The sequence below is a fragment of the Pseudopodoces humilis genome, chromosome 9 (genome assembly GCF_049639895.1).
Source record: "Pseudopodoces humilis isolate 2021_Gansu_Grassland_sample_001 chromosome 9, ASM4963989v1, whole genome shotgun sequence".
In the NCBI taxonomy this organism is placed as follows: Eukaryota; Metazoa; Chordata; class Aves; order Passeriformes; family Paridae; genus Pseudopodoces; species Pseudopodoces humilis.
The window spans coordinates 16,982,131-17,001,526 of NC_142208.1; the positions used below are offsets into that span (position 1 = coordinate 16,982,131).

The 19,396-nt window shown below is 46.5% G+C and overlaps 1 protein-coding gene across 8 annotated transcripts in view; it reads left to right on the top strand.

Moving 5' to 3' along the window:
* Positions 1–15,845, top strand: part of GBF1 (golgi brefeldin A resistant guanine nucleotide exchange factor 1) — a 103,759-nt gene extending 87,914 nt beyond the window's left edge. For 5 of the 8 annotated variants that reach the window (XM_014250339.2, XM_088059308.1, XM_014250341.2 and 2 more), the window contains 19 exons: positions 425–661; positions 1,560–1,653; positions 4,236–4,412; positions 4,909–4,973; positions 5,075–5,198; positions 5,812–5,883; positions 6,774–6,868; positions 7,315–7,468; positions 7,680–7,902; positions 9,146–9,309; positions 9,615–9,861; positions 10,255–10,454; positions 11,400–11,550; positions 11,899–12,029; positions 12,351–12,452; positions 13,030–13,143; positions 13,377–13,554; positions 13,757–13,894; positions 14,214–15,845. In XM_014250339.2, coding sequence (XP_014105814.1) covers positions 425–661; positions 1,560–1,653; positions 4,236–4,412; positions 4,909–4,973; positions 5,075–5,198; positions 5,812–5,883; positions 6,774–6,868; positions 7,315–7,468; positions 7,680–7,902; positions 9,146–9,309; positions 9,615–9,861; positions 10,255–10,454; positions 11,400–11,550; positions 11,899–12,029; positions 12,351–12,452; positions 13,030–13,143; positions 13,377–13,554; positions 13,757–13,894; positions 14,214–14,500 — 2,953 coding nt within the window. In that variant the 3' untranslated portion in view covers positions 14,501–15,845. The remainder of the gene's footprint in view (positions 1–424; positions 662–1,559; positions 1,654–4,235; positions 4,413–4,908; positions 4,974–5,074; positions 5,199–5,811; positions 5,884–6,773; positions 6,869–7,314; positions 7,469–7,679; positions 7,903–9,145; positions 9,310–9,614; positions 9,862–10,254; positions 10,455–11,399; positions 11,551–11,898; positions 12,030–12,350; positions 12,453–13,029; positions 13,144–13,376; positions 13,555–13,756; positions 13,895–14,213) is intronic. The other 3 variants (XM_014250340.2, XM_088059309.1, XM_005520828.3) reach the window with 1 other exon arrangement.
* The last annotated feature ends 3,551 nt before the right edge of the window (positions 15,846–19,396 follow it).

Here is a 19,396-nt window from a genome sequence, read left to right on the forward strand (position 1 = left end):
ACTCTTGCTTACTGGTGACTGCAGCAATGTAACTATTTAATTTTAACTGCAAATAATGATATGAAAAGAGCACTCTAACAGGTAGAGAGTTGAATGGAGGTTGAAGCTTTGCCAGTGTGCTGTCCAGAATTTCACATCATCTAATGGCAGTATGTGTTGTGGTTTGCACTTGCAGCAGTTGGTACCTGCTTCTTCAATACTGACCTTACACGGTTGCTGCTGTATGATTCTGAGAACCACCAGAATATCTAAGAAGGGCAGGTGAAGCAGGGAGGCCTAGGAAAACAGAACGTTTCAGGAGCTGGCAAAATCATTCCAGAATAGGCATTGCTTAGCTCTGGGACTACGTAATGAAAGACATTGTGTAAATGTTAGGTTTGGCTCAGAATGAAAAATTCAATCTTTATGCTTTCCTCCCTTGTAGAAATGATGAGATAGTGATGCCAGAAGAACAGACGGGTCTCGTGAAGGAAAACTATATCTGGAATGTCCTGCTGCATCGTGGTGCCACTGACGAGGGAATATTTCTCCATGTGCCTCCTGGAAGCTATGACCATGACCTCTTCACCATGACATGGGGGCCCACCATTGCAGCACTTTCTTATGTTTTTGACAAGAGCTTAGAGGAATCAATAATCCAGAAGGCTATCTCTGGTTTCAGGTAACTCTTACCTTCATAAAGACCCAGAAGAGTAAAAGTGGGACCATCAGCTCCTGTTTATCTGCTAGATCACAGTGAATATCAAATGTTGCTTTTCCTAGCAATTGAAAAGCACTTTTTTATGACCTACAATCCTCTAGTGTTCTGTCATTTGTATCAATTCATCCCATCTTGGTCTCTCTGGCTTGCCAATCACTGTTTAGCCTGACTGCTGTGTTGTAATAAATCAAAGTGCCCAGGGTACATATTTTTAAACTCCAGCCTGGTTACATTTAAGGGACTTACTTACATAGCTAGGCTGTTTAGAAATGAAAGGGAAGAGTCACTCAACTTGCACAGTGATGCTGACAAAAATCTCCATGTAGGAACAAAACCTTTCATGTGTATGAGTCCATAACTGTGGCTGAATGGGATGGGGGATTTTTTTTTTTCCTTCCCAGATGACCAGTAGTCAAAAAACTTGCCATCTGTGAACAACTCTATTGGAAAGATCTTTGGTCATGCTTAGATCAGACCAAAGGATGCTTTATTAAAGCTTTGTCAATACATTGCCTTAGCCATGATATCCTGGAAACTGGATTTCAGCACTACCACCAATCTCAGCAATTGTCTGATGTCAGGACAGGAGGTTGGATATAATGCTCAGGTGCAAGTGGTCTGGCTGTTTAGACTCACTCCTTTAAATTGATCCTTTCATCAACATAGACGAATATCAGTATCTATGGATAAGGATTGGGTTTATTTAAACAATAATAGTAGACTTCTATACATAAACATTCATTATGAATGGGTGGAGAGGAAGGTCTAAAATATCGAGAGGGTCTCAGATTTGCTGTCCTGTAGGTGGAGTTGTCTGTGCTGACTTAGTACACTATTTTATGTTTTCTTCTTTTCCCAGGAAATGTGCAATGATTTCTGCTCACTATGGCCTTAGCGATGTGTTTGACAATCTCATAATTTCTCTCTGCAAGTTTACAGCTCTCAGCAGTGAGGTAAGTTTGCAAAGAGGGGAAAGAAGCATGATTTCTACTACACTGGAGCTCTCTTCCTCTGTTAAACAGCAATACTTGCTTATTTTAGTTATCATTGTATCTGTAGGTATCCATCAGCTCCTGCCCACAGTTTTTTGGAGGAAGTAATGGGAAATGTGTAGTGAAGTGGGACTTCCATAGGACAGATTCAAATATGCAAATTTTATTTTACTCACAAGTGTCAGTTTGTGCAGAGCAGAATACCTTGGTGTAAAATCGTTTATTCCCCTGTTTGATCTGAAGAGACTTAGATCTCCTTGTGATCCCAAGCAAGTTCATACATTTCAGATATTGACTATTCAGGGTTTATGCAGTGCCAAGGGGGACTGTTTTGTTAGATATACTTCCAAAGTGTAGGAGCTATGCAGATGCACAGCATAAGCATAAAGGGTTAGAAAAACAAATGCTTTGAATAGTCAGTTGGGGTGTGGAGTTTGGTAATAAGATCAGCTATTAGCCCCACATTTGGCAAGCCCTGAAGACTTTCTTTGGGGTGTACTGTGAGAGTAAATTCAAGGTGCTGTGGTTAGTGTAAGCTTTATTGCCCAAATCTGTTTGTGTGTTACAGCATCCACCTGTGTTTCCCCAAAGTGTTTGATAGACAATGCGTGGCAGACCATGCTGTGTACTAAGGAGTAGTTGACAGCAATTCCTGTAACGGGTCAGAACTCCCAAAGGATCTCACAGTATTGCTCTCAGACCAGTGCAAGACCCACAGTGAGGAAAAAAAATTGCCACACATACAGGAAAGGAAAACAAGATGATTCAAGACTGAAAGCATGGGAGTAAAAATGCCAAGACAGGTGAATTTTTTAAAAGACAAAGAAATCCCAAGCAGAGGATTTGCTTTAGATTCCTTCTTCCTCCACAGCTCACAACAGTAAAGATGCAGTATTTGGTTATCCTCAGGCACACTAGACCTCGAGACTACCAATAGGTAACACAAGCAGAGGAATGTCTGCCATGAAACAGTCTGAGACAGATTTACACTGCAACTAGCAGTGTAGCAACTAGACTAGACTAAGCCCTCAGATGCACCAGCTATTGCCAGCTGCATCCCATCTAGTTGTAAGGCTGGAATCTGGAGCAGTCTGAGGTCTGAGTTAATTAAGTAAGTATGTCTTTTGGTTATGACATAGAATCAGGGACTTCTGGATTTGAAGAAGGCTGAGTTCTTATCTTTGGCCAGATTCCAAGTACATTGATGACTTTCTGCTGTCCTAAATTCCTGTAAGGCTTGGAGACAGTAGTGGATGAGGACAACTGAACAAATATTTAAGTGTCTGGAGGAAGGAGGGGCCATCTTCAGAGGACTGAAGAGTCAAAGCAGGCATCCTCTCCATGCACTGCAATTGCTGTGCATGGCCACTTTGATTGAAAGAAAGGAAATGGAAAGGAGCATAGAGGGACTTTAAGTGATTAGGAAGAATGAGTGCCCCACTTCATGACCCATAGTTAACACTCATACTGACTCAGTATGTAAGTAGTAGCAAATCTGTGTGTTTGGTTTTCAGTGATTTGGCTTCTTGCCACAGAGCAAAATCAGGAATATTGCTGTTTTCACCCTGACACTTCAGAGATACATGTATTCATGAAGTTTCCCCATAGCAACAATGGAAAAAACCCAAATTGGTTGTTGCATTTCTGCCAGATTTCAGATTGGCGCTTCTAATGGAGTTTGCTTCTAAATCAAAGACCCATTTTGATAAGTTTTGTTATCAGTCTGGCTGAAGCAAGAAATATTTTTTCTGAACTTCAGATCTGAGATAGGATACATTGACTCCTTCAATCCTTTGTCTTCTCTTCCATTCTTGGTGAGGGGGTAAGTATGGATTTTGTCCACACAAACAAGAGAATGGCAAAGCCCATCTCTTCTCAAAAAGAATGACCTTAAGTAACTGCAGAATCACGGAACATGTTCACTGCTTGATATTAGCTCACATGGTTGCTGGTTTTTTTCTTGTTTTGGCAAAGTATGCTTGGTTGGTTTCAATGACTTAGCACACTTCCTGTATTTTGAAAAGTTATGAGTGCATTGATCAGATTATGAGGATTTGAGATCCAGCAGTCATTGACAGAGACTCCATGTTAGGATTGAATTACTTTGAATCTTGCTGTTAGGTAGTGGTAGGAGTAATTTTGCAAGTCAGTAATGGATTTGGCCATAATTTCCTTCTCTAACAACACAACAGAGTAGTTGCTGCTTCCAGAGGAGATGTGGTACTTTTTGTAGAAGGTTTTGATCCTGAGCTGAGTTCCTGTAGCAGGATAAATTAGTGGGTTTTCAGCAAGAACTTTCAAAATGTTCTGAGTTGTCATTCTTGGGGAGTTTATATCTAGGTGGTTCCATGATTCAGTTTTTATCAGGTGAGCTACCTTGTCCTTGTTTTCGTGCAAAGTGAACGTGAGTTGAGGAGCTATCCAAGCACAGCACAGAGAATTGTTATCTTTCCCATAACCAGTTCTGAAGCATCTGCCCTAATTTCTGTTGAAAAGAAAACATCTCTTTCTGACTGGTTGCCACCGCCTCTTCTTTCCTGCAGTCTATTGAGAACCTGCCCACTGTCTTTGGAAGTAATCCCAAGGCCCATATTGCAGCAAAGACAGTGTTTCACTTGGCCCATCGCCATGGTGACATTCTGCGAGAGGGCTGGAAAAACATCATGGAGGCCATGCTACAGCTTTTCCGAGCAGAGCTGCTGCCCAAGGCCATGGTGGAGGTAATAATTAGCTGGTGGGTGGATAACTGAAGAGTTAGGGGAGTGGGAAGCTGGCTTGTCATAGAGCCAAAAGCAGGAGAGGTCTCTTGCAAAGGCCTGGCTTTGGTAAACTGTGTACAGACCTTGGAAGCCTGTTAAGGGTATAGTGTTCAAGTTATGTGCAGCTTCTTTTGTAGCTTGTTTCATTTTTTTCTTATTTCATTTCTTGCTAGATTTGAGGAGTTCCAGCATTTTTTTTTTACTTGAACAGATTTTGAATGTTGTGCAGAAGAGGGACATGCTTATAGGCATGAAGTACTAGAGCACTGCTTTGGTGTTACCAGATGAGAGGGGAGCTTTACTGACAGGATAGTGGGGTGGAGATCTGGGTTTGACTGCACACATGTGGGCTGTTTGGTGTAGTGTTTCATCACTAAGAGAAATATAATGAGCTTGGGGAAGAGGGCTATAAAGAAGTGGACAATTGGTCAAAAGCATGTCCTGGTCTGTGTTCCAGGTTGAAGACTTTGTGGATCCTAATGGCAAAATCTATCTGCAGCGTGAGGAGACACCATCTAACCGGTGAGGGGCGTAGATGTCCCAGGCAGTCTTTTTTGTACCAAGGTTGGAAAATAACATGATTTCTTGTTTTCATACTGATGCTGATGTCTTCTGATTTGCAGTGGTGAATCAACAGTACTGAGTTTTGTTAGTTGGCTCACCCTCAGTGGGACAGAGCAATCTGGTATGAGAGGGCCATCTACAGAAACACAGGAGGCAAAGCGAGCGGCTTTGGAATGCATAAAGGTAACCTATAGGCTGTAGAAGAACCTTTTTTTTTCTTGGTGACAGTACTATGTGGGTAAAAGAAGCATATGGATTTATATGGATCATGAAGTGAGCAACAGAAGCGTAAATATGCATGCTGCTTGGCAGTATTGCAGGTAACAGGAGACTTGAGAACTGAAAGAATCTACAGAGGAGCATATCTGGATTGACAGCTAAACGATCTCTTGTGCAGCTGTGCACAAAGGCACCAGCACATCAAAACAGGAGTGATTCCTCAGGCTGGGATCTGCCCTGGGCATCACAGTCCTATATTTAAAGACAAATTAATGAATTCTTAAACAACTAATCTTTTCCAAGACGATGCAAAGGTATATGGTGCCAACAAAATCTGAACCTGGGATTTGACCACTGTGGCCAGAGGAGTTATCTGATAAAATCTGTCTAGCACAGATCAGGTCTGTTAGAAGTAATTGACGTTAAAGAGCTAGTAATAAACTAGTTGTATGGAGTTTTCCTGCAGATAGCAACAACTATCTGTGTCTTTCCTGTGAACATGATGTGTTTCTGGAGGATCTGTTTGTATGCCTTCCACAGCCCCCAGAGGCACAGTTGTCTTTTCTGTGTTTTGCAGCAATGCGATCCTGAGAAGCTGATCACAGAAAGCAAATTTCTCCAACTTGAATCCCTCCAGGAGCTCATGAAGGTGAGAGAAATACTGGGCAAGGGACTGGATGGTAGCAGACAAATACACTATGCATGATAGTAGGTGCGTGCTGTGTACTCACTTAACTCCTCTGTCCGCAGAGGAGGTCTTGGAGCTGGTTGGGATGTGAAACTAGTCTTTAGTTCACCTGTTAAAAGTAACTTCTGTGCTGGCAGACACAAAATGCTCTGTCAGTAGAAGAAAGCATTAAATTGTGGAATGCATTCTAAAAGCCTTGAGAACTCTTGGCAAGTGTTTGAAAGTATTTGTAGTTCTCTGACAGAGCTTAAAGATTTTCATAATTTCAGGCACGTGTGCATACCTAATGAGAGCATTCTAAGAGGCCACTCTAGAGGCAAGAGCTGTAGAGAAATATTTGACTGTGTGTCTCTAAGCAGTATGGTACCTGGCTGCTGTGGGAGATACAATAAGGCTGGACTCATTAGACTTTGGGCTAGAGAAGCTCATCTCCCTGGGGGAGTGTCTTCTCAGTTCCAGGGGATCATTGTGCTCCTACTCCGATTATGTCAGGAATTCTCCCTTCATATACAAGCTGATGGCTTGATAAGAATAACTCCAGTATTTGTAGTCATTCTTAGGTATGCCTACCTTTTCTGTACTTCACATATTATTAGCAAGAAGCTGTTGGATATCAGAGATCTCTTCATCTGAGACGCTTTGTCAGAATTTAGCATCTTTTAAGTTCATATTGCATTTTGCATAGTAAAAAAAAAAAAATTTCCCATAGATTTAGTTTGACTAAATCAATGCCTTTGACTATGCATGACCTCACTAGGCAGTGCAGTACACTTCTGGCCAGACTTAAAGCATTCTGTTGGTTCCACATTTTTGGGAGCTTGCAATTCATAAAAATATCATGGCTCTTCCAGGCTCTAATCTCTGTGACTCCTGATGAGGAGACATATGATGAAGAAGATGCAGCCTTCTGCTTGGAGATGCTTCTGCGGATTGTTCTAGAGAATAGGTATGACCTTGAAATATATGCACATTCACTGTGATGTCCCTGTTTTACTGCAGCTGCTGCCTGGGTCCAGGGAATGAGTTCCTTATGTCCGTGATTCACCAGCTGAAGCAGCATGTGGCTGTAATTTCAGGGCTTAACAATTCCACTCTAGCATGTGCAAACAGAAAGGCTATTAGCTCATGAATTAGTGCTTAATAATCCTGAAATCTGGAGAATATAAACTAAACTCTAGAGGGAGAATTGTCCCACCCGATTCCTTTGCAAGTAATGAGTAAGAAGTTTGATGGTTTTGTTGTTTCTATGTGTCTGATCTTGTATCTCCCAACTGGAATTTTTCACTGAAGTTAAGAAGTAATGGATTGTCTGGAGTTGGGGGAGAGGTTGCTGGATCCTGCTTGTCTAATGTCCTTTCGTACTACCCTGTCCCTCCTCCTTGTTGTGGCTAGGGATCGTGTGACCTGTGTCTGGCAAACTGTCCGAGACCACCTTTATCATCTCTGTGTCCATGCAATGGAGTTCTGCTTCTTGGTGGAGAGAGCAGTGGTGGGGCTGCTGAGACTGGCCATTCGACTGCTCCGTCGAGATGAGATCAGTGCACAGGTAAGGAATTTTTGAAAGGCAGTCACTGGGGTTTTGTGCCTATAGCCAGTGACAACAGGAAACAAGCTGCTGTTGGATGGACCCATATTTAACCTGTCTGTGCTGCAGGTAGCAACAAACAGCAGTTGTAACTAGCTCTAATAGATGGAGTACATTGCTGGAGAATGGAATGTAAGTAATAGGGTCTGTAATTCTTGTCTCCTCTGGCCAGGTTCTCCTCTCATTACGTATCTTACTTATGATGAAGCCAAATGTGCTGTCCAGAGTTAGCCATGAGGTTGCCTACGGCCTTCATGAACTCCTGAAGACCAATGCTGCCAACATTCACTCTGGGGATGACTGGTACACGCTCTTCACCCTCCTGGAGTGCATCGGGTCTGGGGTGAAGCCGCCCGCAGCCCTGCAGGTTACAGCAAGGGCAGATAACGACACAGGTAAGACAGGCCAGCTTTTGCTAGGAAATCTGATGCTTGCCTGCCAGATAAGCAGCTGCTTCCTCAAGCTTTTCAATTAGCAAAGGGGACTGCAAGAAAACAAAGCTGATATTAAACTACATTAGCAAGATTAAAGACCAGCACCTGCTGTTCACTCTTCATGGTCTGTTCCTGTCTCTATTCTGCCATCTCTTCCTACTCAGTGAGCAGTAATCCAGGTGCTAGTCCCTGTGGGCAGTGGGAGGAAAACTGATAACAGTTCTGGCAGCTGTAGGACGTCTTAGCTCTACCCAAGGAGCATTTTCTGCTGGTTGTGGTTTCGTGCCTTGGGTACTGTAATCTCTTACCTGGGCTTGTAAACCCAACTGCTGTCCTGCTTCTTTTGTGGGACTGACTCTTTTCTGTCCCCATTTTAAGGCTCTTAAAAAAGGAGTTGTTCTTTAAAATTATGTTTCTAGATCCATTTGTATTAATAGTCCCTGATCCATTCCCACAAGACCAATGCACTATTTCTCACTTCTCTTGACTGTGTTAGAAAGGTGGTCTTTTCAGCAAATTGTTCAGTTTTGCTTTAGCCAGCTGACAATATGTTTGAAGCTGATGTCTTCAAACTTCTAAAGCAAAGAGCAATAAAGGACTTTTCCAGAAGGTTTTATTTTTCTCTTTATTTTTCTAGAACTTCTTTGACAGGTCCTGATATTTTGTGCTAGACAGATGGGAGAAGCATGATTCTTTAAAACACAGACTTTGCCCTCTGGATTAATGCTGTGTCCTCATATGTCTCTCCTTTCTTTTTTCTTGTTTCTTTTTTTCTTATTTTTTTTTCTTTTTGCACTGCTACTGTCTTTGCTGACAGAGCAAACTGTTGACTTGGCACCTTGCACACCAAAACATTAGTTCCCTACCTCCTTCTGAAAATGTTTGGAGCATTCTGTTCACAGCAAGTCTCTCTGTCTACTGATGAGTTTCTAGATGAACAATGGAGAGAACAAGTTTTTACTTCTAAATAACTTATCAGTAACTTAAATTTGTCCCTTGCAAGGACATCTCTCTTGGGACATGTGAAATTTAAGTTTATCCTAAATGTCAGGGCAGATAGATCTGACAGAACATATTAATAACCACTTATGGTTCCTGGTTGATGCTGATCTGACTAATCTGGATTGCTTTTTCCTTATCCACAGCTACTCTTGCAAGTTCTTGATTTGGCTCTGATCTAAACCCCATGCCTTTTGCCTTAAAGGTGCTCAATCAGACAGCGAGGTGTCCTCCTCCTATCATCCAAGTGACATGAGCCTGGACCGTGGCTACACCTCTGACTCTGAGGTGTACACAGACCACGGGAAGCCAGGCAAGATGCATCGCTCCGTCACAGATGTGGATGTCATGAACAGTGGCTGGCTAGTGGTGAGTAGCCAGTGGGCTTCTGATGCCCAAAAACTACTACTCCTATCATGGTTGTGAGCAGAGGGTGTGGTAGTGAGAGAAAGAATAAGACAGTAGAAAAGAGAGCTAAGATGAGCTGATAATGTAAAGGCAGGATGGGGAGAGACACAGGTGTAACAGAAAGCTTTGAGGCAAATGCAGAAGAAAGGGAAATGGACCGTACAGAAACATTACCTGTTGGCTTCTGAAGAAAGGCCCTTTCCGTGTGTGCATGAGATGCTTCTTGTTATGCGCTCTCCTGCTTATCTGCTTGCTGTGGCCTGCAGGTGGGGAAAGATGACATCGACAACTCCAGATCCACTGCTGGGCTCAGCAGGCTGGGTCCATCACCTCTTGTCAACCAGTACAGCCTGACGGTGGGGCTGGATTTGGGCCCACATGACACAAAGTCTCTCATGAAATGTGTCGAGTCCCTGTCCTTCATCGTGCGAGATGCTGCCCACGTTACACCTGAGAACTTTGAGCTCTGTGTCAAAACAATACGTATCTTCGTGGAGGCCAGCTTGAATGGGGGTAAGATGGCCCTTCACTTGTCAACCAGGATTCAGCTTGGGTTGGCCAGTCAGCAAGCAGTATGAAGGATACTGTCATGGAATGAGTCCCCAACCCAAAGAAAATGGTCTACCAGGAGAAGTGTCCTGTCTCCTGCTAGCCACAGGGATCTTATTCTTATCCCCCTCCCTGGGTTGGAGGGGAGGACTAGAGTTGGTGTAGGGACAGCAGTACCAGCTCTTGCACAAAGTTGTTCCTTAGGGGCACTGGGTCCCCTTCAGGCAGGTAGTGGGCATTTCAGAGGACAGGGCCCTTCACTGGGGATATCAAAAGGTGGCTGCCCTGTGTGTTGAAAAATAGAACATTTTATAGTGGACTGTTGTATATGGAACGTTGTTGCCTTTTACATTGTAGGCTACAAGTCCCAGGAGAAGAGGGGGAAGAGCCACAGGTATGACAGTAAATCCAGCCGGTTAAAAAAAAAGCCAAAAGACAGCTCCACACGGCGATCCCGGGTCTTGAGCCAGCACCAGGCGCACACACACAGTGATGAGGATGAGGATGAGAGCATCCCTGCCAGCTACCACACTGTGTCTTTACAGGTTAGTCAGGACGTAAGTATAGCAAGGATTTCCTCCTCTCCTTTCCCATTCTTAGGGCCTGGCTAGGTAATCACTGGAATTCTTTATGGGGCAAGGGAGGGCTGCATCCTGGATAACACTGGATGGCAGAGGGTGTCTGTGGGGGCAGTATGTGGTTTTGCAGTGAAAGAGGAAGGTTGCAGTTTGTACTGGCAAAAGCAGAATAGCAATGGAGAGGTCCTCTGAAAAGCAAGGAGGTCTGAAGCTGTGAGTTGCTGTAGGTAAGATGGGTTACGGTCATTTGGAGACATGAGGTTCCAGTAGGATTAGCAAGGAGTCTGACAGGGCATCTGAGCTTGTGGAAAGGGGAAAGCCCTGTTGGCTGAGGCACTGGAATTTCAAGTACAGAGGACTGGGCTAAGGGAGTAATTTCTCCCCAGCTGGTACTTCAAAGATGTGAAGGCACAGCTGAGGCCTGCTGACTGCCAGGATGTTGGGTCTCAGTTCAGTATTAAACTGACTAGAGTGCTGTCATGTGCCCATACAGGCAAGGAAACTTCGCATGTGCTTCACATGCCTATAATGTTAAGAAAAAAAAGTTGAAGAGTTATTCTGGACAGCACAGCTGAATCACTGGGTTTGTTCCTTTGCCTGGGAGAGTCAATGCTCTGTGCCAGAAAAGAGCCCATTCTTCCTTTAGACAGGACTGGAATAGTGTTCCTCAAAGATGGAATTGACATGGCTACTAAACTGACATAAATCTTTTTGAAGATACCTGGCACTTGACCACTTACTGAGGGCACAGAAGCAGAGCCTGACACCATCTCTACAACTGTGCGTGAATGTGTATATACAACCACAAGAGAAAGCAGGCTCGAGTAGCTTGAGCTTTTTAGCCTCATTTGGAGAACAGTAGAGATCAGAGTTGCTTCAAAATTTAAATTCCTTTGTGTTTCTTACTGTGCTGTGTACTTGCAGCTCCTGGACCTCATGCACACCTTGCACACACGAGCAGCTGGCATCTACAGCTCCTGGGCGGAGGAGCAGCGACACCTGGAGTCAGCGGCCAGGAAAATCACAGCGGATTCCCGAACACTGTGGTCCAACTGCTGGTGCCCTTTGCTACAGGGTAAAGCCATCCCCTGGTGATGGGAGCGAGCAGAGACACTTCCATAGTAATGGCAGGAAAGTTGCAGAGACAAGAACTAACTGCAGAAAGCAGGCATAGGTTGTTTTTAGGGTCTGTTGTAATTGAAAAAGAACTTGGATCGGATTTGGAAAAACATCTTTAGGATGAGTTAGCTGCCAGCATGTTTCTGGATCTCGTAGTAGACTGCCAGTCTGTGGCCTGGAACAAGTATAATCCCTTTTTTTTCATAGAGAGTTTTTGATCTTCACTAGACTTTTTACTCTAGACTGGGGAAGTAGGGATGTGACACTCTCCGTGTGGGCTTCGCCCTGAATCCCTCTCTTGTAGGTATTGCCTGGCTGTGCTGTGATGCCCGACGCCAGATACGGATGCAAGCACTCACTTACTTGCAGCGGGCCCTCCTGGTACATGACCTGCAGGCCCTGGATGCCCTGGAATGGGAGTCCTGCTTCAACAAGGTAACTGCCTGGCTGGGATGAGCATGTGAGCAGGGCAGCACTGTCATGAAGAGCAAAGCTGTGTGCAGTAGTGTTGTCCTACTTCAGTACTGTCTTCTTGAGAAGTTTGTTTACTGCAACAGACAAGATGTTCCCTATTTTGGTCCTGTGGAAAGTTCCTCTCTGCTTAGGCTTCTGATGGGGTATTGGAGTATTGAAGTGAATCCACTTATGTGCACTTCCCATTGCTTCCCAAAAGCCAGTGCCTTTCTGTAAGGCTGTCTGTGAAAATCTCATTAGTAATTTTTCAGCTCTAAAGTATGCATGTGTCTGATCCAACAGGTGCTGTTCCCTCTGCTCACCAAGCTACTCGAGAACATCAGCCCAGCTGATGTTGGTGGGATGGAAGAAACTAGGATGAGAGCCTCAACACTGCTTTCCAAGGTGAGCACACCTCTGCTGCCTGAAAGCTTAGGGGAAACAATGTTCCTCAAGGAAACAAAACCATTTGCTGTGTTCACTTTTGAGCATCTCTGATCTAGACAGGTGTCAGGGTACTAGTTTGACTGTCTTCAGTGCTGGGGTTCTCCACCAGCTTTTGCTGCTGGGACATACCTTTGTTCCAGAACTGTCTCCATGAGTCTAGTCCTTGGAAAAGTTGTCAGGAAGAGGTTTGTGACTTTATGATGGAGAGAGAGAAGTATTTCACTCAATATTTGTTGAAGACAGTCTGTTCTTGGGGTGAAATGATGCATGTCACAAGCTGATAGTCATGACCTGAGGCAGAGGTCTGGGAGGGCTAGAAGACATGGTGATGCAGACTGCACAGGCCTTCCACAAAGGAGACAAGATCCACTCCTTCACATATGCAGCTCAGAAGAGTGGAGGCCTGTGGCATCCTCAGGCCAGTCCTGTGCATGTTCCCTGCCACAAGGAGGGGGAATCCAGATTTGTGAGACTGGCTTCTCAGTGAGCAGCAGCCTCTATAGTACTTGTTGACAGTAGTTGTGTTTTTTCCCAGGTGTTTCTACAGCATCTCTCCCCACTGCTCTCGCTGACCACCTTTGCTGCCCTGTGGCTCACAATCCTGGACTTTATGGACAAATACATGCATGCTGGCTCCAGTGACTTACTGGTAAGGTGCTGGATGCAGTCCTTTGGGCAACCATTCACTGTGTTTTAACCTTCTAAACTTGAAAGGTGTTTTGATTTGGTGTGGGTTTTTAGTTTTTTTTAACTTTTTATTCCTTTCCAAACCATTTTGTTCCATGGTTTCTCACCCTGGCCACAGTTTCCAAGGCAGCCCACTGGCATTTGGTTCATTTGGTTCATTGCTCTGTCCATTCTGTGTCCTGTTTCTGATTATAGCTGGAGGCCATTCCAGAGTCTCTGAAGAATATGCTGCTGGTAATGGATACGGCTGGGATTTTCCACAGTGCTGACTCAAGGACGGGATACTCAGATCTCTGGGAGATCACCTGGGAGCGCATTGACTGTTTCTTACCTCGGCTGCGGGATGAGCTCTTCAAACAGACAGTCATCCAAGGTATGAGAGGCTGGGAAGGCTTAAGAACAAAGGTTTTGGACCAGAGCTTGCACCTTGTCCAGTACCCAGCTGCCATAGTGACTTGATGCTGCTGAAATGAGTTGTAGGAGTCTGTGGGAACTTGGCATAAGGGCAAATTGAGGGAGGGCAAAAGGACTGAGTAAACTGGTGTGTGGTCTCATTGCATGTTTTGTCTTCCCAGATCCTGTCCCCAACATACCAATGGAGCAGCAGCATCAGAAAACAATAGTGTCTGCCCTGCCCCCTTCTCCTGTGGGGGATGTGAGACCAGCCACCCACGTGGCTCCTTTGGAGAAGCCTTGTGAACTGGGTGCCAGTGGTGAGTCCCATTTTCTTTTTGCTGGAATCACTTTCCTAGCATGGTGGCATAGATCTGCTTTTCCTTGCTTTAGCATGATCTCTGGTGACCAGGCCTCTAGTGTTGTGAAATGTGCCTCCATATGGATAAATTGTTGCTGAGGTTATTGGGGTGGACAGAATGCCTATGATTGACCCCCTCAAGGCTCCTCAGGGCCTTGTGTGAAGGGGAAAATCTGAAAAGGCCCCTGAGTTTATTTTCAGTCCTGCTTAGTTTTGAGCTAATAGGTGACTTTGTCAGGACCTGTGTAAGGATCTATTTTGTCTCTTCCTACTTCCAGAGTCTGACAGAGCTACTGCACCTGCCTCACCCACCGTCAGCACCTCTGCCTCTCCTTCCTTCCCAGCATCAGCTTCAACAAAGTCAAGCCCCGTTACAGACATACCTCCTACGACAGCACAGCCGCCGCTCATTCTGCAGCCTCTTGCCTCTCCCCTGCAGGTTGGGGTGCCACCTATGACTCTTCCAATCATTCTCAACCCAGCCCTAATTGAAGCCACCTCTCCTGTTCCCCTCTTAGCTACTCCACGGCCCACTGACCCTATGACAAGCTCTGAAGTTAATTAGTTAGAGGTGCTGGAGAACTGTCTGCTGAGGAGGCTCTGTGGGTGGAGGATGCTGGCCAAATGTTCTCTGGTAGTGGGCATGTTTGTTTTAAAAGATGATGCTAACCTGAGCAGAAGGGCTGTTGCCACAGTCCTCTGGAGCACATCCTGTCCTGCTCCCTTCTTGTGGCATCACCTAGAAATCTGCCCAAAAAATCCCTGTCTCTATGGAGGAGTGCCCAGTTCCACTGACTAGTCTCCTTCCTGCCTTTGCAATCTCAGGGGCCAGGCAATGCCCATGCCCAGCAGCCTGGGACCAAGCTGCCACCAGTTCATCTGGTAAAGAGGGAAAACTTGTTGATGTCACACCAGAGAGGGGCTGCAGTACAAGACTGCCTCTCAAGGTTACTCAGTCCAGTCGTGGGCAATTCCCCAGCCATTCCCTAGCTTTCCTGCTGACTCTTCTGGTTGCAGTGCTTTGTTTGGGATCTGGGCATGCCTGGGTTCAGCAGGTAGAGAATTTTATTAGAAATGTGGATTGCTTACAGTGCAGCTCCCAGATTGCTACATAGGGCTTCTTGCCTGCTGGCACATGCTTTCCTTCCTGCAACACGGATGACAGCAATCCCCAAGCCAGATACAGATTAAGCAGCAGGCGAGTCTGATAGGGGCTTTCATCCCTGCTCCTGTAAATGTAATCAGGCTTTCTGGCTGGAGAAGGCAAATCCAGAAAGCTCTGCCTAGCTGAGTAGATGAGAAGGAAATGCTGGGAGCAGAGCACCATGGCCATGTCTCACACAGCACTTGTGGGACAATAATGTGTTGTTTGCCACTTGCCACACATTGGTCTCTTGGTGACCAGCCCCTTCCTTAGGAGAACATCCTCTTCAGCTACAGATGTGGGGATCTGTGGCACGTGCTAACAGATGCTCAGCAGGTCTGCAGTGGTTTCTCTTGGAAGTTCTGGAGAGATCACACCCTTTTGCATCTTGTTGGGATCCCATGTCCTACCCCCAAGAAGGCCCCTGCAGCTGAGGCCCTGGCAGTGATTCTTGTGCTTCCCATCTTGCTGCAAGGACATCCCGCTCTTCCCCCTGCTCATGTCCAGAGCAGAGCTGGCTGCCTGGCAAGCGCTGCATCGCTGATCCTCCTCCTCCTCCCTCGACTAGTTGGCTAAATTCTCAGTAATTTCAATCTTGGAAATCCCCCGGTGACTGGGAGGAGCATGGGTGGGACTCCAACCCAGTGTATCCTGTATGGAGAGGAACCTGCAGTTGGTGTGGGAATACAACCAGTGTACATACAGAGTAAATGGCTACAAATCCAATGGACTTTTTACAGTGTAATAAATATATCCTGTAAATGAACGTTCCAGTGTTGTGCTCCTTTTCTGTCATGGAACTTTGGCTCAGAGCTTTGGGAAAAGGGGAGTTAGCTTGTGAAGGTGTTGTGCCCTGGCTTCATATACCAAGGTCCTTCAACAGAGTGCTCTGTCTGAAGGGAGCACAGGGGTCCTTGTCAGCTTGGGGATGAGGGCTGCAATGTAGGTTAGCCATCAAGGGACTAACCAGGAACTGTTCCCATCATAGACAAAGCAGAGCTGTAATAGCAAGATTGGCTCTTTCAGAGGGCAACAGTTTCATATGGGCTGTAAAATTTCTGGATTTACACTGGTGTATGTTCATGTACCACCAGGACTGAGGGCAGAGATGAGGGCTGAGGAGCAGGTGCTCTGCTCATAAGGTCACAGAGCCAGAACACAGATCTCAGAGACAACTCACCTGACATTGGTGATTCTCTGATGAAGAAGAAATCCTTGTTTCTGTCATCAGGCTTCAGAGTTGGAGAGCGTGAGAGATGGTGGGCTCTTCAAGGACTAGTGCTTGCCATGGATTTGAACAACTACACTTCCCTCCTGGTATTTTCTACTTTGTTTCATGGCAAAATCCAAGCAGCGCCACAGTGTTCTTAGAGCTGTGTGAGGCATCAGTGCCTTCCCTATTCCAAGAGACTCCTACAGACTTGGTAAGGGGGTTAAAAACTTGGGAGTTTGTTTGAATTGCATGAGAAAATGTCTAAATATTGCATAATAGAAGAGTAATGTGCATACTAGGAAAGTCCTGTTAATAAATCCTGGTTCCCTAACCCCATTTGTACCATTCCTGGAATATTTTTGCTGCAGCAGCTGTCTCTTTTTCACCCTCCACGGCCTGTAGATTGTCTTTCCAGCCCTTCAATGTTTTCATTAATGTATTTGAGTCCTTGTGCTGCTCATGGTGCTTCTGTATCCAGCCACCCTCTCTATCTTGTCTTTCTGAGCCTTCATATCTATTTACAGCTCTGTTTTTCTGTTTTTGAAAGCTTTAGATGATTAACTCTTTGTAAACTGTTGCTCAGTTGTCAAGTGCCTCACTGTCAGGACTGCTGCCCTCTGCATTCCCAGCTGGTCTTCTGACTTTTTGGGATGGTAATGAGCTAATGGCAAAACTCATTTTTGCCAGCTGCCTTCAGATAGCTGTTCTGGGCAGATGCTATGTTTTAACCTGTGTTTGCAAACCCAGCTTCTACTGAGAGCATTACATCTTAACTCTGGCAATTACAGTGTAAAGCAAAATCCACCCGAGAGAACTGCAGGAAGTGGAACTAGAATGGAAGGAATGTTGACTGGAAAGACAGAATTGCACTTTAAACAGTTTTCACTACACTGTAAATAGGAATGGACTGGAAAACCAGAAAAATAATTTTTTGAATGTTGTTTGGATTTTGCAAGAGTGAGGTTTAATGTTACAGAGAAAAAGTATCAGGGAAAATATTGAACTGAAAGGAGATCAGAATCAACTGACAGGTAGCATGTGCTACCTGATATATTTATCAGTAAGTCTCTTGAACTCTGTTAGTTAAATTACATAAAGGCCAGTCATACTACTAATGGCTGCTGGTGAGGAGTGATGTTTACAACAGTACCCCTTAGATTTGTCCTAGCATATCCTTTTTCTAGTCTTGGACTTCTTTCTCATTTTTACTCAGGGTATGACTAAAAATATTTTCCAGAGGGGGCTGCACATACATCCCTGTGTTTTGGATTTACCTGCCTCTTCTGTTCCTATTTACATCAAGGACTTCTACTGCTAAAACAAAATAGAAATATGTACAGGGGTTTAGCATGTGCCTGTAAAACACTTTACTGTGGAGCTGGTGTTTTCCTCATTGGTATGAAGCTTACTAGTGTGAGAAGTCCTATGGAATGATAAGCCCTGTCTGTAAAACATACATTTAGCACCAAAACTTGTGAAACAGAAGCACTGCTGCTTTTAGTTTCAATTTTAAAAATTGGATCTTAGCATACTCAAAAGGTCTGTAAGAAAGGCTTCCAGGAAGTATCAATAGTGAGCTGGCTTTTTTAGAAGTTACCCTCAGTCCTATAAATGCCAGCCGTTTAACTCTGGAAAGATTTATGCCTGTTACAGAGGCTGATGTGTTCTGAAGCCACCGCGCCCGGCATTTTCGGCCCAGCTGCGCAGAAGGCAGCCCGGCGGGGCTTGTGCTTCTCGCCTGTGTCCCAGGAGCGTTCCGAGCCCTGCCGAGGCTGCTGGAGGTGGCAGCCCCGGCGCTGTTCCCACTGTCCTTGTGGTGTGGAGCCTGCCGGGAGAGGGAGGGCCGGGCCCGCTGCCCGCTGCCGGACAGGAATGCACGGGGCAGCTTCGGGAGCGAAGTTCTGGAGTGCAACTCTTGCCCCGAACTGATGGGCTGAACAGCACGGAGAGACCCTGGGCCCGTGAGGAAGCTGCTGGGAGCGCGATTCGACGCGGAGGACGATGAGATCGCCCAAGACTACAAGTCCCAATGTGCAGTACTGCTCCTGCGGTTGTGTAACCCTGTCCCGGGGGAGGTGGGGGGCAGCCAGGGCTCCTCTCCCACGCAGGCCAGGGCCAGAGCCGCACCCGGGCAGTTCTCTCTGCAGAAGGTGAAGTGCAGGCTCTATGAGCACCAGATGCTCCGTGCTCGAGGGGTGTGCACAGCCCTTGGCGACGCACGATGTGTTGGGACTTGAAAACACGTCTCCACGAGCAGCCAGGGAGCAAGAGGGAAATTTATTGCTGGGACGGCAGTGGCATTGCCACAGCCCTGCTTCTCTGCCAGGGGAAGTTGTGCTTCCTTTCCTCACGCTTTCTGTGTAAGAAAAATGGAAATTTCCCTGGGCAGCAGTGTTGGTGGCTGGCCGCTAAACTTATTCTCTAGTTATAGAAAGCGTCTGGGAACAGAGCATCGCGAGTGTGCACAGACAGTGGCTGGCAGTGTGACTGCAGCCCTTTAGTGAGGGCACAAGGTCACTCAGTCCTGGGGTGCAAACACAGCCTTGGTCCTCGGGAGGGAACACCGAGCCCTATGGAAGAGTGAACCGAACAAGGTCTCTGCCTGGCCGGTCCCTGTCGCAGCACCTCCGGCCTGGTCCTTTGACAGCGCCCTTCGGGCCGCGCTTTTGTGCATGTGGGCGCAGGATGGACAGAGACAGCACCACCCGGAGCTGAGGGGGTAAGGTACCCCGGCCTCCAGCGGGCTGTCGATGCCCGAGTGAGGCTTGGCAAAAGCTGTTCGGGTCCCCAGCTGCGGGAGGAGTGTTCGCTGCCGAGCTGTGCCTGCCCTCCTCCCCGGCCCTCTCCGCGAGCCTGCCCCTCGCTGCGGCTCAGCCGAGCGTGCTGTGGGGCCGCCCGGCCCGCAGAGCCCGGCGTTCCCGCTCCCTGTGCCGCCCTGCTGCCCGGCTGCCCTCCCCAGCCCTGTCCCGCTCCCCCGGGCCGGCAGCGCGGCCGCCACGTGGCGCCGGGGGCCGCGCCGGCCCGTCCCGCTCCCCGCTGCCGCCGGACGGGGCGGGCCCGGCCCTGCCGCCGAGCGGGACCCGCGCTGCCCCGGGGCGGGGCCG